The sequence below is a fragment of the Eptatretus burgeri genome, chromosome 2 (assembly GCF_056783735.1).
Source record: "Eptatretus burgeri isolate ZD-2024b chromosome 2, Ebu_testis_v1, whole genome shotgun sequence".
Lineage (NCBI taxonomy): Eukaryota > Metazoa > Chordata > Myxini > Myxiniformes > Myxinidae > Eptatretus > Eptatretus burgeri.
Genome location: NC_140962.1, coordinates 97,664,993 through 97,689,489, shown reverse-complemented (window position 1 = coordinate 97,689,489; position 24,497 = coordinate 97,664,993). Strand labels below are relative to the sequence as shown.

Genomic DNA, 24,497 nt, shown 5'->3' with positions numbered 1-24,497 from the left:
CTCTGCACATCACCCTTATTCTTGAAAATCGGAATCAGTACACTTAATCTCCACTCCTCCGGCATCCTCTCACTTTCCAAGACTTTATTAAACAATCTGGTTAACAACCCCACTGCCATCTCTCCTAAGCACTTCCATGCCTCCACTGGTATTCCATCTGGGCCAACCGCCTTTCCACTTTTCATCTTTTTCATAGCAGTCCTCACTTCATCCTTACTGATCCACCCCACTTCCAGATTCACTATCTCCACCTCTTCCAACCTTCTCTCTCTCTCATTTTCTTCATTCATCAGCTCCTCAAAGTACTCCATCCACCTTCTCAACACACTCTCCTCGCTCGTCAGCACATTCCCATTTGCGTCCTTTATCACCCGAACCTGCAGCACATCCTTCCCAGCTCGGTCCCTCTGTCTTGCCAATCGGTATAAATCCTTTTCCCCTTCTTTTGTATCCAACTTCTCATACAGCTCATCATATGCCTTTTCCTTGGCCTTTGCCACCTCTCTTTTTGCTTTTCGACGCCACTCCTTGTACTCCTGCCGACTTTCTTCATCTCTCTGACTATCCCACTTCTTTTTAGCCAACCCCTTCTTCCTTATACTTTCCTGTACTTCCTCATTCCACCACCAAGTCTCCTTATCTTCCTTCCTCTGTCCAGATGTCCAGTACCTTCCTAGCTATCTCCCTCACAACTTCTGCTGTCGTTGCCCAATCATCCCACCCATCTTTACCACCATCCAACGCCTGTCTCACCTCCTCCCTAAATTTCACGCAACAGTCTTCCTCCTTCAGCTTCCACCATCTGGTCCTTGGTTCAGCCCTCACTCTCTTCCTCAACCTCACCTCTAAAGTCATCCTACAGACCACCAATCGATGCTGTCGAGCTACACTCTCCCCTGCCACAACCTTACAGTCACTAATCTCTTTCAGGTTGCATCTCCTACTTAAGATGTAATCCACCTGTGTGCACTTTCCTCCACTCTTGTATGTCACCCTGTGTTCCTCCTTCTTCTTGAAATACGTGTTTACCACTGCCATTTCCATTCTTTTTGCAAACTCTACCACCATTTGCCCTTCCACATTTCTCTTGTTGAGACCGTACCTCCCCATCACCTCCTCATCCTCTTTATTCCCTCCCCAACATGTCCATTGAAATCTGCTCCAATCACCACTCTTTCATCCTTGGATACACTCTCCACCACTTCATCTAACTCACTCCAGAAATCTTCTTTATATTCCATCTCACACCCCATATGTGGGGCATATGCACTGATGACATTCATCATCACCCCTTCAATTTCCAACTTCACACTCATCACTCGGTCAGACACCCTCCTCACCTCCAATACCCTCTTGACATGATCTTCCTTCAGGATTACCCCGACACCATTTCTCCTCCCATCCACACCATGGTAGAACAGTTTGAAACCACCTCCAATGCTCCTCGCCTTACTCCCCATCCACTTGGTCTCTTGTACACACAGTATGTCCACCTTTCTTCTCTCCATCATATCAGCCAACTCTCGCCCTTTGCCAGTCATCGTCCCAACATTCAGAGTTCCAACTCTCACCTCCACACTTCTATCCTTCCCCTCTCCCACTGCCTCCCGGACTCGCCTTCCCCGTCTCCTTCTCCTCCTTCGCCCAGCAGTAGCACAATTTCCACTGGTACCCTGCTGACCACCGGTACCGGTGGCGGTCGTTGGTAACCCGGGCCTCGACCGATCCGGTATGGAAATTCGTTTTGTTGTCCGCATAATGATTTGGCATAGGTTTTTACGCCGGATGCCCTTCCTGACGCAACCCTGGTCGCCTCTTACGACACACAGGGATATGGTACACCTATTCTAACCGGGGCATACACCGGGCCCAGTACAACTGGTGCTCATTTCGCCGACCTCGGAAGGATGGCAGGCTGAGTCAACCCCCTGGTGTTTTCTACTTGGTTTATATATATATTTATATATATATATATATATATATATATATATATATATATATATATATATATATGTATATATATATATATATATATATATATATATATATATATACATATATATATTAATTCAGTGTCCCAACGGGGCTTGAACTCAGGACTCATATATATATATATATATATGTATGTATATATATATATATATATATATATATGTATATATGTGTATATATATATGTATGTATATATATATGTATATATATATATATATATATATGTATATATATATATATATATACATATGTGTTTGTTTGACTTGTATGCATTCCTTAGCTGCTAGACGGAATGAGCTGAAAGCTAGTGGATGCATGCCGTGGGGGGGGGGGGGGGGGCAACACTTGCAGTTTTGTTTAAACCTTTACCGAGTCCCGAAACAAGGAAACCTCTTCACAGGAGGGGGGAACTTGGCCAGACGGAAAAATTGATTTTCCATTCCCCAATTTGTGTCTTTTTAGAAGACACCATCTCCGTACTGGATGGCCGTTGGCTCCTGAAAGGAGCATATCCTCCCTTTGTCAGGTGTTGTTTTAGTCCTGGCATAACCATGTGGACGAAGCTTGTGAGGGGTGTCGGTTTAGTCGCCGACAACTCGACCACGTGGCAGGGTTACATGTTACCACAATGAGTTGAAAACTGCTGGTTGTACTTGGAGCATACCCGGGCAGATTTTAGATGGTTAAAATTTTTTTATAGTCCGGGGCGGAAGGGGGTGGTGCAGGATGGAAGGAGGACCCAAATTCTCTCTAGATATAAATGCCCTTCAGGGTGCTTTCTATGTACATGTATTTCATATCGCACCATCTGGTGGGAGTGGGATCATTGAGCATAACCATGTGGACCGAGGCTGCTGCTGGTATCTCCAGGCTGCCTGACTGTATCTGTCTGTTTTGTACATAATGAAAATCCCAGAGAGTGTTCGCTTATGAAAATAAACTGAGGGCCATATGACTGCACTCATATACAACCATCTACAAATTGCGTATGCATCAATACACTTTAGAAGTGGGGAAATTATCCCATCCATAAGGATGGGTTCTTTGCTAGTGTGAACTAGAACGAGCATTCAAAGATTGCAGACCCTTGCCAGGACTTGTTTTCTATAGTTTAATACACGACCTGTCAGAAGTTTTAGAACACCCCCATTTTTCCAGTTTTTCCTGAAATTTAAGCAGTTTCATGTTTCAATGTACTCTGAAATTAAAGCATAGAACAAATAAACAATTGCAGATAAAAAAGAAATCATGGAATCGTTTTGTTGACCAAAATTTAATCTAAATTTTTGACTCACCAAAGTAGCCACCTTTTGCAGATAGAATAGCCGAACATTTTGTGGCATTCTTTCCACAATGGAAATCAAATATTGTTCGGAAAGTTCTTCCCAGCACTGTTGCAGAAGTTCCCACAAATGTGTTGCACTTGGAGGTTGCTTTGCTTTCACCCTTCTATCCAGTTCATCCCAAACCAGCTCGATGGGGAGATGGAAATCTGGAGACTGCGCTAGCCATTCCATGATTTGAAGCCTACCACCTTGTTCTTTTCTTCTAAGGTAGTTCTGACATAGCCTGGAGGTATGTTTTGGTCGTTATCTTGCTGCAGGATGAACCCCTGACCAACTAGGTGGAGACCAGAGGGTATTGCATGGTGATGCAAAATGCTGTGGTAGCCCTTTTCGTTCAGAGTGCCAGTCACTCTGTGCAAGTCGCCGACTCTGGATCCTGAAAAAGAGCTCTAGATCATCACGCTTCCTCCTCCATGCTTGACAGTTCATGTCACACACTGAGGAACAATCCTCTCATCTACTCGACGCCGTACAAAAACCCTGCATGATGAACTGAAGATTTCAAATTTTGATTAATCGATCCAAAAGACCTTCTTCCAGTTTTCAGCAGTCCACTGGTGGTGCTTCAATGCCCAGGCAAGCCTCTTTTTCTTATTTTGCCATCTAAAGGCCCGGTCACACCTTGACGTTTTAGCCAACGTATGCCGATTTTTGAATTTTTTTTCTAAAACGCTGGCACACGTTGAATACGTTATGGGTAAGTTTTGATAACATTGAGAGCACGCTGGCATATGTCGTAGTACGTTGCCATACGTTGTTGTACGTTGGCTTTAAACGTTGTACTTTTCGGTTGTCCTCAAATTTTTTCATGCTTGAAATTTCACGACGTATGCCGGCGTATGACTCACACGTTCCGCTACGCTGGCCACAAGTTGTAGGCACGGTCTGCGATCATTGACAGACGTCAACACTTGCTACTTGTAAGTTAATCATAAGTTGAGACACGCCGAGGTAGTGTTTAGAGTACCCGAAACTTATTTCCTACCTATGATTAACGTGTTGTTGGCACGTTACGCGATCCTTGCCACACGTCGACAGACGTTACTTTTAAGTTACTCATAGGCTGAAAGACGTCGGTATAATGGATCGTCCTTGCGTCAGCGTCCACGGCCACGGCCAGGACACTTATTTGCAGCATTCTTCAAACTTTTCTTGGGCATGACGAGGATGTTCACACTTCGATGTCTAGCTTGGCTATGATTTCAATTGTCCATCGCCAGCGTCTATTTAAAATAGTCGAGTTTGAGCGTTTTAACACGTTCAGAAGAAACGTTTCAAATTTCCAAACCCCAGCGTCAAAAAAAACAAAAAAACAAAAAACAAAGGCGAGTGACAGCAATTTAAATCGTTCATTGTAAACAATGAAAATTGCTGAGTGGTACCGTTTTAAAGTCGTTTAGTGTAAAAAAAATCCAATTGTTGAGCGCAAGCGTCTACTTTCAATAGTGGAGATGCAGCCATTTAAATCGTTGAGTGGCAGCCCATGAACCTACCCGTGGACACGCGGACGCAAGGACGATCCATCATAACCCACACCCTCCCCCTCACACCCATCTACTACTGCCAACATGAACAAACTACTACTAATACTAATACTGATACTGATACTGATACTGTTACTGCTGACATGGACATCGACTCAAAAAGGACTCGAAAACACTGTTGGGTTCCCCTTTTATGAGCAGCATTTTTATATACCAATTCCCAAAACCGCTGGGAACACGTCTTTATATGGCAGTTGTAACCTAGAAACACGTTCATTTATTTTTTTTGTCGACCGGAAGACGTCATTGGAATACGTCTACATACGTCGATGTGTGTTGGGGCTACGTAGAGAATTGGTTCAAAGCACGTCAAACATAAGTTAGAAATAAGTTTCGCGTAAAAAAGACATTACCGCGACGTGTTTCGACTTATGAGTAGCTTATAAGTAGCCTTTGTGGACGTGTGTAAGCGTCCACATATCGTGTGTAAAACTTATCCTCATCGCATGCGAACGTGTGTCATACGCTGAGTACGTCGTAAAATTTTGAACATGTTCAAAATTTCTTGACGTACTCTACTTACTACGACTTATGATAGCGTATTTAGCGTTCTACTCGCGCATACCAAACTTACCCATACCGTATTCGACGTGCCCCAACGTTTTAGACACACTTTTTGTTACGTCGGCATACGCTGGCAAGATCGCCAAGGTGTGACCGCGATTTTGACCCTTCCATTTCTACGGCAGTTATGATTTGAATCGTTGTGCGTCAGCCTTTTAATAGGCTACGTCACGACATCGTCGGCGATGCGTGCAACGCGCTATGCCTGAGTTAGACTATCGTTGGGCATCGGTTGTGTAGGCCGACAACAGGTTCAGCATTCGTTGGTATAAGTTATCTATAACACAACGAAACGTTCTGTGTAGTTACCAATGCGTTATACATAAGACCAAGTCGCTATGAATACGTCCGAATCTTTAAAAAAAAACATCAAAAGTTCAACGTAAGCCAGCGTTTTACATAAATTTTAACACGTTGCCATCGCTGGCTAAAACGTCAAGGTGTGACCGGGCCTTTAGCAATGGCTTTCTTACTGCCACTCGACCTGTCAAACCTGCAGCTCGAAGTCTTCTCTTAACAGTTGAAACTGAGACTTCCTTACTTCGACCAGTGTTAAGCTGTGCTTGAAGCTGCTGTCCATTGAGCCACCTATCACACAAGCTATTGACTCTCAGAAACTTGTATTCTGATTGTGTTGTGGCTTTGGGTCTGCCAGACATCTTCCTGTCAGTTTCCAAGTGCCTTTTTGAAGGTGTCGGAAACTGTACTCACTGACACCTTGACCTCTTTGCAATTTTTCTAAAGGAAAGACCTACACTTTTAAGGGTTACTAGACGACCTGTGAACCCGTTGGGTTCCCATTGTGACAGCGGTTGATCAAAAATCATTTCAAAAAAAAGCTCCAGCGAACTATACCGCTGAGGTTGTTTACATTGATCAAATTCTCCCGGAGTACTTGACTGAATCTGGAATTGATTTTTAAATTTTTTTTTTCGTTGCCCAATTTGAACGAAACTTGATACTGCACACCACAAGAGAATGGTGAGTAAGGTCGCCCTAAAATTTTTGTACTATCGTGTACCGTTTTAGCTGTATTTCGGGAACATACATACAAGATGAGAGTTTTAGCGATATACTAGACAACCCGTGAACCCGTTAGGTTCCCATTGTGACAGCGGTTGATAAAAAAAAATCATTTAAATAAATAAAAAAGATAGCTCGAGCGAACTATACCGCTGTGGTTGTTTGCATTGATCAAATAATCCCGAAGAGTACTTGACTGAATCGGGAAATGATTTTTTAATAATTTTTTTCGTTGCCCGATTTGAACGAAACTTGATATTGCGCATCAATGTGAAAAAAAAAACGGAGATGAGAAAGTCGAAGAAATTATTGTGCGTCATCTTCTAAATACAATTTTATTTATTAATGAACATGGACGTATTCGATCAAAATGGTGGTTTTTTATGCTTAAAAATAAATCGTTCTTTGTCCATACTAAATGTTTGAGATTTAAAAAGAAATCATTTGAAGAAAAAAAAACATAGCTCCAGCGAACTATACCACTGAGGTTGTTTCCATTGATCAAATACTCCCGAAGAGTACTTGACTGAATCGGGAATTGATTTTTTAATAAATTTTTTCGTTGCCCGATTTGAACGAAACTTGATACTGCACACCGTAGGAGAATGGTAAGGTGGGCCGAAAATTTTTGCGCTATCGTGTACTGGGAATTCGTTTTGGCTGTATATTGGGAACATGCATACATATATACAAGATGAGAGTTTTAGTAATATATAGATATAGATAATGGTCTGTCTGTCTTCCTTTGTTAATTGTCTTTTCTCGCTATTTTGATAGCATTATACTACTTCCTGCAGTGCAATATTGTCCAAGTAATGCTTCAGAGGGTGTAATAACACAGTCTGTTCCAACACTGCTTTTATACAGACAGAGGGTTTGTAACTGATCATCAAAAGTTGGGACACCTGTAGGAATTGTTTGCATCAACTTTCAAGGCTTAATTTACTTCCATTGCTGCAGAACAGCTGCAGTTGCTAACCCATTACTTGTTCCCTGAAAAGGGCCTAAGTTTTTAACAACTCTGAAATTTACATTATTTTTCAGTTTTTGGAAACATAAACTTTCTTTTTTAACCTCTGGCAGTTTACCGCTTAGCTTTGTACCAATTCAGGTTATTCACTGGACTTGAACTGCTTAAATTTCAGTAAAGATTGGAAAAATGGGGGTGTTCTAAAACTTGTGACCGGTCTTGTAGTTCATATCTTAATTGGGTGTTTGGGTTAATTAAAATACCCCATTTGAAGATAATTAATGGCCTTATTTAATCATATCCTTCATAAGGCGCATCCTCGGCCACCTCGCTCTCTGGAGTCTTGAGGCGTCTCCTGGGTGACCTTGCTGGCGTTTAAAGCCACACTGTTTTTTTGGCCTGCTCAACCATGCCTTGATTTAGAAGAGGCTGCGATGATTTATTTTTGATAGTTTTTTTTCACTTTCCTCACTCTTATTATTGAATACCTGTTTCACCATAGCTACAAATCACTGGGTTCATTGCAATGCTTATAAACACCTGGAGACGGCAGCGTTCGTGGCTCTATTTCATTTCCACACATGCAATAACCTCAAGAATCTCTCAAACCAAGCCGAATTACAAAATTTAAGCTCCAGAATCGAACTCGGCAGCAGCTCCGACTCTTAGAACGTGTTCATTTGTGCAATTTGGACATTGCTTGGGCGTTTCCGTGTGCGGTTTTATCGACGGCAATTGGTCATCGTTTGCCAAGCCAGGCATTCCGTTGGAATGCTTCTTTGAGTGTTTAAACCACTTACCGAGCGCGGTACAGTCGATAGCGGTACAGGTCGTGAACCGATTGGGATGTGCAGTCGACAGTTACTACAAGGTAGCGGTACATATACAGTGCACACGGACGTGGTACATATGGGTATATTTGGATTTGTTGGGACTCTCCACGGGTGTGTGGACATGCCATGCCTGTTACGAGCGCCGTGGTGGCAAATTTTCATCCCGTATCCTATGGAGGTTTTATCAGGTTTTCTTTGTCCTCGTGACAATTTCTAAAGCATTTGGTTATAAAGCCCTACAGTCCATAGCGGTATAGTTTGTGTCCTGATCGGAATGTTCAGTCGGCAGTTCCTACAAGGTACATGATTTACAAAGGTTATATGGTTTCTTTTTGTGAGTTTTAAAGCAAAATATATTTGATAACACCTGATTTCCAAGCCGTTTGTTGTATGAATGTTTTTTTAATTCCTGAGTGAAATTTTTTTCCACCGATCACACGCAACTGTTTATAAAGATTAATGTTTGTGCACATATCCTTGAAACGTAAATTTAAATGCACCATTGTTTTTCGGTGAAAGCTACTGAAGGTTTCTGGGTTGTATACAGTACGTACTGAAGTGAGTAATCACCCTGACTCCAATCTGCCGATTCCAGAAAAATTGCCAATATCTGCGAAGCGTGCGTGCGTGAGTGTGTGCATGCATGTTCATAAAACATAATATTCTTTCTGCTGACTCGTGTGTGTGTGTGTGTATGTATATATATATATATATATATATATATATATATATATATATATATATATATATATATATATATATCTGTTCAATCCTATATCACGGGCAATTAAACTTTGCAATGTCTCCAGGGTTGCTCTGCATTAAGCAGTAACTGTTTTGTGGATAAAGTAATTATTTGAACAAATTCATTTTATTTCATCAATTGCTGCATGTATGGTGGACCAGCTTTAAAGTTAAAGGGATCTTATATGGTATGCAGCCACAGCTTGGCCAGCCGTTCCTTATCAGCCATTTAATTTGAGTGCTCAAGCCACTTGCCGAGCACCCGAAAAACGACAGCATGACCGTGCTACGTCATTCTGAGAGAATCGTTCACACACTGCGGACACATTTGCGACGCCATGTCATCCCGAGCCAGTGGCCCACGCTCCGTCGTCCCAAGCCAGTGGTCCGCCCTCCATCCCGAGCCAGTGGTCCGCGCCCCGTCGTCCCGAGGAAGTGGTCCACGCTCCGTCGTCCCGAGCCAGTGGTCCGCGCTCTATCGTCCCGAGCCAGTGGTCCACGCTCTATCGTCCCGAGCCAGTGGTCCGCGCTCCGTCCCGAGCCAGTGGTCGGCGCTCCGTCCCGAGCCAGTGGTCCGCGCTCCGTCCCGAGCCAGTGGTCCGCGCTCCGTCCCGAGCCAATGGTCCGCGCTCCGTCCCGAGCCAGTGGTCCGCGCTCCGACGTCCCGAACCAGTGGTCCGCGCTCCGTCGTCCCGAGACAGTGGTCCACGCTCCATCGTCCCGAGCCAGTGGTCCGCGCTCCATCGTCCCGAGCCAGTGGTCCGCACTTCGTCGTCCCGAGCCAGTGGTCCGCGCTCCGTCGTCCCGAGCCAGTGGTCCGCGCTCCGTCGTCCCGAGGCAGCGGTCCGTGCATCGTGTTCCGTCGTCCCGAGCCAGCGCTCCGTGTTCCGTCGTCCCGAACCGGCGCTCCGTGCTTCGTGTTCCATCATCTCGAGCCGGCGGTCCACGCTTCGTATTCCATCGTCCCTGGCCAGCGGTCCACGCTTCGTGTTCCGTCGTCCCGAGCCAGTGGTCTGCGCTCCGTCGTCCCGAGCCAGTGGTCCGCGCTCCGTCGTCCCGAGCCAGTGGTCCGTGCTCCGTCGTCCCGAGCCAGTGGTCTGTGCTCCGTCGTCCCGAGCCAGTGGTCCGCGCTCCGTCGTCCCGGGCCAGTGGTGCGCGCTCCGTCGTCCCGGGCCAGTGGTGCGCGCTCCGTCGTCCCAGGCCAGTGGTGCGCGCTCAGTCGTCCCGGGCCAGTGGTGTGCGCTCCGTCCTCCCGGGCCAGTGGTGCGCGCTCCGTCGTCCCGGGCCAGTGGTGCGCGTTCCGTCGTCCCGCCCAGTGGTGCGCGCTCCGTCGTCCCTGGCCAGTGGTCCGCGCTCCGTCGTCCCGGGCCAGTGGTGCGCGCTCCGTCGTCCCGGGCCAGTGGTGCGCGCTCAGTCGTCCCGGGCCAGTGGTGCGCGCTCAGTCGTCCCGGGCCAGTGGTGCGCGCTCCGTCGTCCCGGGCCAGTGGTGCGCGCTCCGTCGTCCCGGGCCAGTGGTGCGCGCTCCGTCGTCCCGGGCCAGTGGTGCGCGCTCCGTCGTCCCGAGCCAGTGGTCCGCGCTCCGTCGTCCCGAGGCAGCGGTCCGTGCATCGTGTTCCGTCGTCCCGAGCCAGCGCTCCGTGTTCCGTCGTCCCGAGCCGGCGCTCCGTGCTTCGTGTTCCATCATCTCGAGCCGGCGGTCCACGCTTCGTATTCCATCGTCCCTGGCCAGTGGTCCACGCTTCGTGTTCCGTCGTCCCGAGCCAGTGGTCTGTGCTCCGTCGTCCCGAGCCAGTGGTCCGCGCTCCGTCGTCCCGAGCCAGTGGTCCGCGCTCCGTCGTCCCGAGCCAGTGGTCCGCGCTCCGTCGTCTCGAGCCAGTGATCCGCACTCTGCCGTCCCGAGCCTGTGGTCTACGCTCCGTCATCCCGAGGCAGCGGTCGGTGCTTCGTGTTCCATCGTCCAGAGCCAGCGCTCTGTGCTTCGTGTTCCGTCGTCCCCGGCCAGCGGTCCGCGCTTCATATTTCGTCGTCCCCGGCCAGCGCTCCGTGTTCCGTTGTCCCTGGCCAGCGGTCCACGCTCCGCGCTCCGTCGTCCCCGGCAAGCGCTCCGCGCTCCGTCGTCCCCGGCAAGCGCTCCGCGCTCCGTCGTCCCCGGCCAGCGCAACGCGTTCCGTCGTCCCCGGCCTGCGATCCGCGTTCCGTCGTCCCCGGCCAGCGGTCCGCGCTCCGTCGTCTCCGGCCAGTTGTTCGCGCTTCGTGTTCCATCATCCCGAGGAAGTGGTCCGGGCTCCATCGTCCCGGGCCAGTGGTCCGCGCTCCGTCGTCCCGGGCCAGTGGTCCGCGCTCCGTCGTCCCGGGCCAGTGGTCCGCGCTCCGTCGTCCCGGGCCAGTGGTGCGCGCTCCGTCGTCCCGGGCCAGTGGTGCGCGCTCCGTCGTCCCGGGCCAGTGGTGCGCGCTCCGTCGTCCCGGGCCAGTGGTGCGCGCTCCGTCGTCCCGGGCCAGTGGTGCGCGCTCCGTCGTCCCGGGCCAGTGGTGCGCGCTCCGTCGTCCCGGGCCAGTGGTGCGCGCTCCGTCGTCCCGGGCCAGTGGTGCGCGCTCCGTCGTCCCGGGCCAGTGGTGCGCGCTCCGTCGTCCCGGGCCAGTGGTGCGCGCTCCGTCGTCCCGGGCCAGTGGTGCGCGCTCCGTCGTCCCGGGCCAGTGGTGCGCGCTCCGTCGTCCCGGGCCAGTGGTGCGCGCTCCGTCGTCCCGGGCCAGTGGTGCGCGCTCCGTCGTCCCGGGCCAGTGGTGCGCGCTCCGTCGTCCCGGGCCAGTGGTGCGCGCTCCGTCGTCCCGGGCCAGTGGTGCGCGCTCCGTCGTCCCGGGCCAGTGGTGCGCGCTCCGTCGTCCCGGGCCAGTGGTGCGCGCTCCGTCGTCCCGGGCCAGTGGTGCGCGCTCCGTCGTCCCGGGCCAGTGGTGCGCGCTCCGTCGTCCCGGGCCAGTGGTGCGCGCTCCGTCGTCCCGGGCCAGTGGTGCGCGCTCCGTCGTCCCGGGCCAGTGGTGCGCGCTCCGTCGTCCCGGGCCAGTGGTGCGCGCTCCGTCGTCCCGGGCCAGTGGTGCGCGCTCCGTCGTCCCGGGCCAGTGGTGCGCGCTCCGTCGTCCCGGGCCAGTGGTGCGCGCTCCGTCGTCCCGGGCCAGTGGTGCGCGCTCCGTCGTCCCGGGCCAGTGGTGCGCGCTCCGTCGTCCCGGGCCAGTGGTGCGCGCTCCGTCGTCCCGGGCCAGTGGTGCGCGCTCCGTCGTCCCGGGCCAGTGGTGCGCGCTCCGTCGTCCCGGGCCAGTGGTGCGCGCTCCGTCGTCCCGGGCCAGTGGTGCGCGCTCCGTCGTCCCGGGCCAGTGGTGCGCGCTCCGTCGTCCCGGGCCAGTGGTGCGCGCTCCGTCGTCCCGGGCCAGTGGTGCGCGCTCCGTCGTCCCGGGCCAGTGGTGCGCGCTCCGTCGTCCCTGGCCAGTGGTCAGCGCTCCGTCGTCCCGGGCCAGTGGTCCGCGCTCCGTCGTCCCGGGCCAGTGGTCCGCGCTCCGTCGTTCCGGGCCAGTGGTCCGCGCTCCGTCGTCCCGGGCCAGTGGTCCGCGCTCCGTCGTCCCGGGCCAGTGGTCCGCGCTCCATCGTCCCGGGCCAGTGGGCCGCGCTCCGTCATCTCGAGCCAGTGGTCCACGCTCCGTCATCCCATGACTAATGTAACATGTTTGATAAGGTGGTGTAATTGCTGATGCATACATGGCAGTAATCTTCCAGAATTATTTTTTGTATGATCGTTGCAATCTATGTTTTATTTCAATTGAATTGCAGTGAATACTTTAACACTGCTTGGGGAAGGTGTTATGTGAAGGTTTTTGGTTTTTTTGCTTGTCATGGAGCCAGCAATCCTGTATAGTCTCGTAATAACCTTAAGTCTGGGTGCCTTTGCTGATAGAGCAGGGTGTATTGGCAGTTTTTACCACATTAAACTTTGTGGCCATTGCATTGCACTCTGTCGTGCATTGTTTTAAGTGCAAGTCGTTAATCTCGTTGCCCTGTCTGTGAGCATTTGGAGCCGCAAAAGATTCCATGGTATATTTCGCCAAGAGTAGGCGTTTGGGCTGGTTCCTCGGTTGAATTTCAAATTGCAGTCTAGTGATTAGCATAATTCCTTATCCTTGATCATTTCTGTCTGTGACATAAATATGTGGATGATGAGTGATGTTGAGTGGCTCCATGGCTGCAGCTGCTGAGACTTAAATGTCTTTTCCCGCTGAGGTTGAATGAGTGACTTTGCAAGCAGAAAGTGGATCTTGTTTGTTAATTTGACAAAGAGATTGTGGAAAATTTAAATGTTTCAGAGCTTATTTGAAATGGATTCTTGGAGCATTTTGTTCGATTTTTATGTTTATATTTTGAATCATTCTACCTTTATGTTCCTCAGGGTGTTCCCAGGACACGGAGGATAAAGAGAAAGAAAACAAGCTTTCAAGAGTCTGAAGCAATAAAAAGGCTTCCAGGTTAACAATGGAAACTGGTCGTGGACAACTTGATGCTCATCATGTGATCAAAGATGGAACAGTTACTGCAACAAAGACCGAGTGCTCAGTGGAGCAAAGTCGTCGAAAGGATAAAGTCAGAGGTGGGATTGGGGGGCGAGGGGCGAGGACTGGTAGAAGTACTGCGGAGAGCGTGCATGACTCCCCTTTCAAGATCCTACCATGCTCACCTTTCTCACCCATGTCTTCCACCTTACCGCATTCAGATGGTACTACGCCACCAGGTGTAGTGGGCCAGGAGATGGAGAAGTTGACTGCAGAGGAGGCACTAGGCCTGCATCAAGCAGAAGAGAGGTTAAAGCGAGACTTCATCGTTCGGATACGCAAAACTGATGCAGGCAGTTCTCAGCCACCATATCTCTGCCGGCTATGTTCGCAACCTCTCGACGGTGTCTCTCAAGCGCACCGGCATATCAAAGAAAGGCGTCATCGTAGGGCTTTGCAGGAAAAAAAGGAGGATGAATGTCTTCGTCAGCTCCCAGAACCTTCTACCAAGCATGCAAATGCACTCTCTCTTTGTCTCTTGCAGCTTCAGAGTGATGTTGGCCTCTCTGAGAGGGACAGTCGACAGCGGGTTTTTATTGTGACTCAAATGGAAGCGGTTGTGCAAAAGACACTGCCAAAGGTCTCTCTGCGTCTTTATGGATCGTCTCTGACTCGCTTTGGTTTCAAAACTAGTGATGTAAATATTGATGTGTGTCTACCTAATGACATGACACTGCCAGCTGCACTCATATCTGTCTCTGAAATTCTCAAGTCTTCGGACCTGTATGAGGAGGTGCAGACTGACTTTCATGCCAAGGTCCCAGCTGTTTTGTGCAAACATCAGAAGAGTGGATTGCTCTGTAAAGTTGGCGGAGGGGCTGAGACGTCTTTTCAGAATAACCAACTGCTAGCTCATTTTGGCCACCTTGAGCCTCACAGTCTGTCTCTTGGTCTTGCCCTGCGTCACTGGGCCCGACTTTGTGATTTGGATCGGCCAGAAGAAGGAGGGCTGCCCCCTTATGCGTTCGCACTTATCACTGTTTTCTATCTTCAGCAACGGCATCCAGCTCTTCTACCTGCACCTCTAAGCCCTCGTATTTCAGGATTTGATCCAAACCATCCTGACGATTTCCAGTTGATATCAGTCAATAATGGCTCTGTTACTTGGGAAAGGAGGCAGGGGGGTAATGGTGGGGGACAAGGAAGTGAGCGGACAGATGAGCAGCCTGTTGTGACCCCTGGCAAGACACCACTGACTCGGATAGCTGATGGGCCAGTCCCCTCCCTGGGTGTTTTGTGGCTTGGTCTGTTGCGCTTTCTCTGCCTGGAGTTCGCCCCGAGTGAGTGGGTTGTATGCCTGCGCACTGCAGAACCTGTGTCTCGCCAGGCCAAGGCTTGGCCCCGCCGCCGCCTTGCTATTGAGGATCCTTTTAGTCCTTGGAGGAATGTGGCAAGATGCATGTCCAGCCAACTGGTTTACGACGCTTATATGGAGTTCTTGCGGAATACCTATAAATATTTTGCAACACCGTGCCTGGGCTCCCAAGGTGTAAGACCAATGGAAAAGCTGGATTCAGAGGTGAAAGGGGTGACGACAAGTTCAAGAGAGCAGTCGAATGCCAAAAGGTTTGGAGAGGAACTTGAGCGATGCAAGGTCGGTGTTGAGAATGTGGTGGAGAATGAATTGAAAGAAGAGGGACAAAAGAAAGTAGGGGGAAAAAATAGAGGGAAATGCAATGATGGTGTTGAAAATTGTGAGGAAGAGCCTAACAGAGATGTAAATATGCAAAAAGGAGAGCAGAGTAACATGGAAAGACCAAAAGATGGCAACGAGACAGAATTGGTATTTGTTTTTGATCAAAAAATCTTTACCAAAGATAAAACGACACCGGTTGTGTGTGCTTTATGCAAAAAAGATGGCCACACACACTCCTGTTGTCCAGATGATGCTTCTCGTCTGCCTCTCACTGCTCTCCCTTCACTATCTCTTCAGCACCGAAATCTTCTTGACATTGTGTGCCAGCAGTGCTTCAGAGAGTTTGCCCCAACTCCACAGGAAGAGAGTAAGCGTGACCAGATGCTGAATAGCTTGGAAAGATTCATACAAAGAGAGTTTGACAAATGTGCACGACTCACCCTCTTTGGCTCATCCAAGAATGGCTTTGGCTTTCGTCACAGTGACCTTGATATCTGTCTCACCTTTGAGGGATACCAATCAGCCGAGGAGCTGAACTGTAAGCAGCTTATTGAAGACTTGGCTCATGCCCTTCGAAAGCACACAGGGCTGAAAAACATTCTCCCAATAACAACAGCTAAAGTCCCTATCGTGAAATTTGAGTACATGTGTGGCTTAGAGGCCGACATCAGTTTGTACAACACACTTGCACAGCACAACACTCGGCTCTTGTACATGTACTCGAGTATTGACTCGCGCGTACGTATATTGGGTTACACCATGAAAGTGTTTGCAAAGGTTTGCGACATTGGTGACGCATCTCGCGGTAGCCTCTCATCATATGCATACACCCTAATGGTGCTTCACTTTTTACAGCAGCGTGATCCACCTGTTATCCCCGTCTTGCAGGAGCTTTGCAATGAGGGGCAAAATGAACCGAGAAAGATGGTTGACGGCTGGGATGTTACATTCTGCAGCAACCTAGAGATGCTGGACCGCCTGTGGGCAGGACGTGGAAAGAACCGGGAGACGGTGGGAGAGCTCTGGCTCGGCCTTTTGAGATACTACACAGAGTGTTGGCAACCATCACGTAAAGTCGTGTGTGTGCGCCGGCATGCACCACTCTCAACCTTTGAAAAGGAGTGGACAGCAAGCCACATGGCCATTGAGGATCCGTTTGACTTGTCACATAACCTTGGTGCAGGTGTTTCACGTAAGATGACCAACTTCATCCGCAAGGCCTTTGTGAATGGTCGCTCACTGTTCGGTTCTCCAATGACTGGTCTGATACCTCATCAAACCCCTTTCCAATACTTCTTTAATCCTGAAACGCTTACAGGTGGTGAAGGAGCACCGAATGACCGCTGTTGCCGACTCTGCGGGAAGATTGGCCATTTTGTAAAGAACTGCCCACGCAGGCGAAGGCCTCGACGCAGGGAGGACAGGGATGGTGTTGGTGGAGAGGGACAAGGTGGAGAAATCCCAGGGAGTGGAAGAGAGAGGAGGTGCTACCAATGTGGAGAATTAGGTCATGTCAGGAGGGAATGTACAGGCACAACCCGTCCCCGTCCAGCTTCTGGTGCTCATCCAGCCTCTGGTCATCGTCCTGCATCTCGGGCCCTGGTCCATGAGCGAGGCCGACCAAGTGGATATGTGAAAGAGGCACCAGCTTTCCTTGGTTTGCACCCACGGCTTCTCGTACAACCATCCTCTCAGCACCACATACAACCTCTCACCCAACAAGTCAACAAGATCGTCAACCAGCCCCTAGCACAACGACCTGCACAACCACATGGTATACTTGCCCACCCACACCCACATAACCACAGGCAGCAGATTCCCAGTGCACACAATCAGCCACTTGCTTCCATGTATCCTCCTCCCCCCATTGCACAACTTCATACTCAACATCAGACACAACCAATGTCTCAGATGCTGTTGCCTTCCCCAGCTCAACCGAACAACCAGCGACATAACCAACAACACAAGCCCAATAACTGGATGGACACGTTTGCACTCCATTGAGCTGGAATTTGCCACTGATAAGACTTGGTTATGTATAATACTTTCATTACATTCTTTTAATTTAAGAATCGTCGGATGGTTTATGGTCATTCATATCCAAATCAAAATACAATATTTTACATTCTTTTAATTTAAACGTCTCCTTGGTTATTTTATTTATCGAATCATTTTGCGTATGATTGAGAGTTACAATATCGGAATTGGAGCGAATGGACATGGGCTGATATCACGCAACCTCTGCAGATTATTGATATTATATTTTGTTTATTTGTATATTGATATTTGTACATTATATATCTGAATATATTTATAATTCGTTTTACAAATTTATTCAAGTCTGACAGGGATGACAGGATAGCTACAGAGGTAGGGCACTTACCTTTGAGAGGTCCAGTCAAGGTTTGTTTCTGGACTCAACGATAAACTGTCGGATTGGTGCTTCATAGGCAGGGTGTTGCTTTGACGTGTGCGCCGTCCACGACATTGGACGTTAAGCTCGATGTCCCGTCTGCTAGCATTGTCTCGTGGACGATGGTTATCGCCGGCACCTTGCCAACCCAAGAGATGATCCAGCCAGCAGCCAGATGTCGCAAATCTTATGTCGATGTTAATGAGTACAATGTACATACATGATCAGCTTGTAGCGCATTGTTGCAACTGAGATTTAAATACAGAAAAGGCTGTTTACATCTGTATTTTATTCAACACAGTAATTCATTGTTAGGTTCAACATAATATTTTTCTATTGTGAGTTTGTATATTACTCGTTCTTCATTTTACTCTTGCTGTATAACTTTTGGTCACTGCTCGTTTTTGTACCTTTCTCCTTGCACCATTATACAGGATGTTGTTGTCAGCCCATGGCAAGAGGGAGTTGGGGGTCATGTTCGTAAATGAAGGGTTTGGTGTCACCTTTGTGAGGGTGATGGAGGAATGGGATGGGGTGTGGTGGAGGATAGGGAAGGAGGGGCTGGGTGGTGGTGGTGGTGGTGGTGATGGAGGGAGGGATGGGGGGGGTGCTAGTAGTAAATTTAATAGCAAAAGCAAAATAATATTACTTTCCTGCTTTGTTCGCATTGATAACACTTTCAATCACAATCACATTATTAAAATCTCAAGGGTTTGTTTTTCGCAGCATGAATGCACCAACACAAAAACAATTGTACAAATGGAATGATGGTTATCGTGAGTTATAAAAATGGCAGCAGGTTGAAGTTCTAATCAGAGTTCAGTGATCGTACTAGGTGGCTAATTCATGTCGTCTCGCAGAACAACTTCCTTTTGCTGAACTAACGGTAAAACCCGCGCAAGTTCGCAAATTATGCATCGAGGTATGATATGTTTGTCGTGAACAATATGCAGTTGTCTCATTTTTGTTGCACAGAACACTTTTCTCTTTTATTCTCAATCAAAACTTGTCTTCCTAAAGTGGTTATCATTCAACTATTTTAACCCCTGTATAGTACAGGCAAAATGTCGGATGACCTCCCACAAAAGCAAACAACAGATTTTGATTCCTGGATATGTCCTCAGTGACGGAAAAAAAGTCCTAAGGGATCCTCCGGGGGAAAGTCCTGAAATCATGGAAATCCAATATGGCCGCCACACGGCATCGGGGAAAATGAGAAAATTGTAAAGATTGATATTTTAATATGTAAATATATGTTTTTCTGCATTCTAATTGTTTCTAGTTATGGTCTGTATATTGATATACAAGAATAATTATAAAAAAGTGAAATGTATTGAGGGTAAAATAAAAAAATTATAGCTTTTTTGTCCAAAAATGTCTTTTTTGTCCTGAAAAAAAATAAATTTACCTGATACTGATTTTGGCTCCTAGACAGAAAAAAAGAAACGTTGAAGACACAAGATGAAATCAAGTCTATGGCAATACAATATAATTATGTAAATCATTGAAACATGACAAAATTCACAATTCCACTCGGGGCAATCACATCTGCCTGACGAAGGTTTTGAATTGAAAATGAAAATTCGCATTAAACTCAGAAACTACATCCATTATAAACTTACTATACATGTTGAGAAAAATTAAGCGTATTAAAGTTAGAACTCGACAATGTCGTCATCATCCTCATCATTGTCACATGGAGTGTTTGTGCAGCCAGAGCCCCTGCAGTTTCCACAAGCTGTAGTACACTCAATGTTGTGCTTCCTGCATGTGCATCTCATGGTGCTACATTCAGCCTGGCAGTTGCACCTAATGACACGTAACATCTTTTCAGGAGCTGCTATTGATGTCTGAAGTGGCACAAAACCCTCGTCACACTTCTGCCAACCCCAGTCTGTCGGAAGAAGTTCATCTGCACATCCCTTCCATTCTTGGACTTGCAGATACACGTGCCGGCTGTGATAGTTTGCTGCTTCTGATGTTGGTGGTAACATCTGTGGTTGCATGTGAGAGGAGCTTGAAGCCACCTTGTCCCAGTACCGCTGATACCGGAGGGTGTCCAGGGTGTCAGTTGATGTTCCGTTGTAGATTATCACCAATGTTGTTTTCCTGCATCTGCCACATCACATATGGAAGCTGGATATGTATCAAAAACCTTGGCCTGCTCACGGAATGTGTTGTTTGCTTTGAACTTTTTGAGGGAAGCTCCCTTTCCAATCCCATGAAGACGATGTCGTGTCGCACCCAAGAACTGCATGTAGAAACAGTATGTGCTTGCATATGTCTTACCAATCATTTTCTTTGAAGCCTTGATGTTCCAGATGCGAGGCTTCTTCGTGTTCTTCTTTGGCTCGGGACAAAAGAAGAGGTCATGGGATTCTAAGCTTGCATGGTGGCATAGGAGGACGAGGATGTCTGTGTCATCACCAACTAACACAGTGTTGGTGACAGTAGCAGACTGCACGGCCTTCAGTACATTCAGGAGATCAGCATCCCCTGAGGCATGGTGTGTCTCACAGTTCTTCTTCTGAAGCTCTTCACTCAACATAAAAATGAATCGCTGTTTATTCTGCCTATTGGCAAGAAACTGTTCCTTCTTCATTGTGGTAGACGCATGCCAGCTGTAAATGTCACAGTAGTGCCAGCATTCCCTTTAGACAGTCTCTGGTGTGTCATGTCCTTCGTGTTGGTCCACCATCAAACACCATCAAACATCAAACACGACTATGGCATCTCCGTACTTCTTCGTTACATATTAATCAGTGCAATGGTGGCATATGTCTGTATGTAGATCCACGAGACCATGGAATGCGTTGAACAAGTGCCCCGCCATCCAAAACATACTGTTGCCCATCATTGGTGATATCGGCTGGGACATCGGATCCAAGAAGATCCCAGATGGCATCAGCAAAGACTGGCTTGTGTGCTTCTCGGAGCTGAAGAGAGGAATCAAAGAGGGCTGGTGAATAGCTGCACAGTTCATATTTGAAGGCCGACTCCAGTTCTTCTGCTGTCTGTGCAACAGTGATCGGTCTCTGGAAGAGGAGTTGTGGGTCAACCTGGACTTGCTCTCCATCAATCTTGACAGATGACTTCATGGCGAGGGTGACAACTTGGTCTTTCCTCTTAAATGTGTACTCGGCAGGTGTTTTCCCATCCATAGATTTCAATATTTTGCCTCCTACAGCATGTGCTGTATCGACGTTGACGGTGGGGTGTGCATGAACTCCAGTGGCAATGTTCCTCAGACGTGGATCACTACTGAACGGATTCCGTTCCTGTAAATACTGAAGAGCTGATAGTGTGTCCTTCCAGTCACGAGATTGTCTTGCCTTGGCCATGTCCTTCTTCTGCTCTCCAGTGTTGTAGTTCACACCTGTGAGCTCCTGCATTGCCTGGTTTATTTCTGCACAGGCAGGCATTGATAGTAGCCATACCAGCCGTTGTTGCTCTGCCATTCCTCGCCCTCGTGTGAGCCCCCCTCTAGTCTTCAAACTTCTCATCAGAACTTGTTCGATGATCAGGTCAGATGAAAGACCTGCCCACAGGCGATCACTTCGTCGAACCACATGGAACCCCTCATCAAAACGTTGTTGGACATTGGGATGTTGAGATTTGAGGTTGGACATCTGCTGCAGATACACCCTCGCAGATTTGGCATACAGGTTGTGGCCCGAGGCTGCCAGGTAAGGCAGCATTTCCTGGATGGCCTGTAGATGTAGTGCCCAGTTCCCAGTGCGCTCTACCCGGATGTATTTGCGTAGAATGTCTAGCATGTCCATATACTGAACCCAGAGCGCTGAAGTTCTGGAAGATATCTTTGCAGACTCGGCATGCTTCTGAAGGTGGTCTTTGATTCGTTTCAAGACGTCAGACTTGCATACTTCTTCCACAGACAGTGTCCCAGCCATCAGCTTCTCATAGAGGGTACAAGCTTCGGTGAAGTCTGGATTATTGCTTAGATCTGTATGCTGGTCATGTCGCGGCCTTGCAGCTGCTTCGGCTAAGTCCGGATCTTCATTCCCATTGCCGTCTGATGTTTCAGGTAGGCATGGTAGAGGCGCATTGAGCACATTTGTCAACAGCAAGGCATTGAGGGCTGCATCAACAATTAGGTGTGCGCGAACTGCACGGGCAATGGCCTTGCCACTAAACATATGAATCACTGCATTGGGGGCATATATCAACTCCATCAGTTCTTGAAGCCCGGATGACACCATGAGGTGTCCAATACATCCGAGGAAACTCATCTCTGCATGGAAGCCGCCCAAGCGTAGGACAATCCCTTTGAAAAGGTTGATCCCATCTCCGAGTTGATGATCATGAGGGCCTTCCACCAGAGGGGCTGATCAAAGGTGATTACTGGAGTGCCACCGTGGCGTCGTGCATGTTCACTGACAAATATCAGGGTCGAGTATATGCATGTGCTGTCAATATTGCATGTGCTAACAAGTTAATATTGTGTGTTAATTCTTTCACCAGAGGATAGAACTAATGTCCCTGTATCTGGAAATATATAGTATGAATGCCTGGGGATACATATGTTCTTATCTGAACAAACTTTCTCAAGTCAAAAATTTTTTTACGGAAAAAATATTGACATTTTTGGACAAAAAAAGCTATAATTTTTTATTTTACCCTCAATACATTTCACTTTTTTTATAATTATTATTGTATATCAATATACTGACCATAACTAGAAACAATTATAATGCAGAAAAACATATATTTACTTCTTAAAATATCAATCTTTACAATTTTCTCATTTCCCCTAAGCCGGGTGGCGGCCATATTGGATTTCCATGATTTCAGGACTTTCGCCCCGGAGGATCCCTTAGGACTTTTTTTTCTGTCACTGAGGACATATTCAGGAATCAAAATCTGTTGAGTTTGCTTTTGTTGCAATTTGTGTGAGGTTGACCAAATATTTCTGCTAAAATGCCTGTACTAGGACTCAGGATAGGGTTGGAGAATGTTAAGTTAAAAGCGATCGCAGGATATCTCGGTTGATAGTGCACTGGCTTGCACCATGTTTAGTCTTTGGTTTGATTCCTCAACCGAGTCGGAGCCAACTGAAACGACCGTTCTGATGGTGCTAGCGGTGGTGCCGCATCATTGAGTGCACTGTCAGAGGGGGGTCGAGCCACCTGCTTCGTCTGCAACGTTCCATCGATTACTGGGAGGCTTTTCTGCAGGGATCGTGACCGTATAGACTCTGGCAATAAGATTAAATGTGATGACTGACCGTATTGCGTGAAGCATTTGAAAATTATTAGATCAGTAAGAGTTAACTTACATAGCCAATGGGAATGTGATTACATCTCAGGTTGGACCGGCCAGAACAATGTAGGGGTGGGTGGGAGTGGGGACAAAAAATCTTTGTAAATAAAAATAAATAAATATATGTGTATTAAAAAAAAAGCAAATCTGCGTGCAATCAATATGGGCCTGTAAATCGAGCTTGGTGGATCTAGCTTATTTATTTATTTTTTCTTCTTTGCTTTCACACTGGAACTTTTATCAGGGGCCATTTATTTATTTTCGACTCCAATGTGGTGGGATTTTTGAAACGTTTCACCTCCATAAGCCTTCCCCTTCCCTCCCATACAAAGTTTGTGTTCTGTTTATCAAATACATATTTGACCATGATTCAATCATGAATTCACTTTGTTGGTTGCATCATTACTGGGGTAGATCATGGCAGAAACTTAGAATTTGGCTGGTGAATCAGCACACAATGACCTACTCTTAGGTACTGTGTGATCTTTAACATCCCCTCCAAAAAAGGGCTATACACTCATTGATGCAAGGCCCTGCCTTGGAAGCATGGGGATGACAGTTTAAAATTGTGTTTGGAATCAAACCCACACAAGACAGCTCAAATGGGGGGATGCGACATCTGTGAGCTGTCTTGTCAGCTCATCACATTATCTTATCTGCAATTATTTCCACGCAAAGTGAAAAGTGGGGTTGAGCAATTGGTTCATGTCTGTCTGTCTGTCTACAAACGTCAGTTTATGATGTAAGAACAACTTAATTTCAATTGAATGTGATATTTTGAACAGAAAACAAACCTGTAGTTTAACAATACTTAAGCTCTGAATTCGTCCTGATCACGCATATGCAGAGAGGAGTTAGATTAAAAAATATTTTTTGTCTGTGTGCCTGCCTGATAGTCAATCGAAATTGAAAATCATTCCAAACAGGAAACCAACTGTTTTTTTCATGATGTCATAAAGGACACAAACAACAGGCATGAATAAGTAATGTAACATGTTAAATAAGGTGGTGTAAAAGCCACTGCATCAACGGTGGTAAACTTCTACCTACTTTTTTATTTTCTACCTACTTTAAAACCATTATTTTATTTCAATTGAGTTATAAACTTGAACACTATAACACAAATTCCTTTTTTGGCACTTTAAAAACCCTTCCATTTCGCAGTACTTGGACAAAATATTACGGCATTTTATGTCATCACACCCAGTCAAATTTGCTGCTCGCAGACCTCATGCATGACCTTGTTTCTCAAGACTGTGCAGGGTAAGGTGTCTTTGGTATGAACTCGGCCAAGGTTGTGAACCACCGATCTCCCAGACTCAGCGGAGGCGCAAACCATTAAGCCTCCAAATCTGATTGGTTGTACGTTGGAATTAACGATACCACGTCCTGTAGACAGCATGACTTTCAGAAGAACTATTTCTGCAGTTGGAATAGATGTCTTACTGACGGACTTTTCGACTTAGTGCAAAGGATTCAAACATGTTATTTATTTGGAATTTAGCAAGGCATTTGATTAAAAACAAAATCCCTCCTCAGGAACAAATTCCAGCAGTTAGGGG

The 24,497-nt window shown here is 47.5% G+C and overlaps 1 protein-coding gene and 1 long non-coding RNA gene across 9 annotated transcripts in view; both read left to right on the top strand.

The window, feature by feature from the left end:
• LOC147032644 (terminal uridylyltransferase 4-like) overlaps window positions 1–23,316 on the top strand; it is a 74,029-nt gene extending 50,713 nt beyond the window's left edge. For 6 of the 8 annotated variants that reach the window (XM_085870428.1, XM_085870431.1, XM_085870432.1 and 3 more), the window contains one exon: window positions 13,447–23,316. In XM_085870428.1, coding sequence (XP_085726554.1) covers window positions 13,530–17,246 — 3,717 coding nt within the window. In that variant the 5' untranslated portion in view covers window positions 13,447–13,529 and the 3' untranslated portion in view covers window positions 17,247–23,316. The remainder of the gene's footprint in view (window positions 1–13,446) is intronic. The other 2 variants (XM_085870435.1, XM_085870436.1) reach the window with 2 other exon arrangements.
• The window catches only part of LOC147032641 (uncharacterized), a 451,936-nt gene that overhangs the window by 280,249 nt on the left and 147,190 nt on the right, over window positions 1–24,497 (top strand). The window lies entirely within an intron of this gene.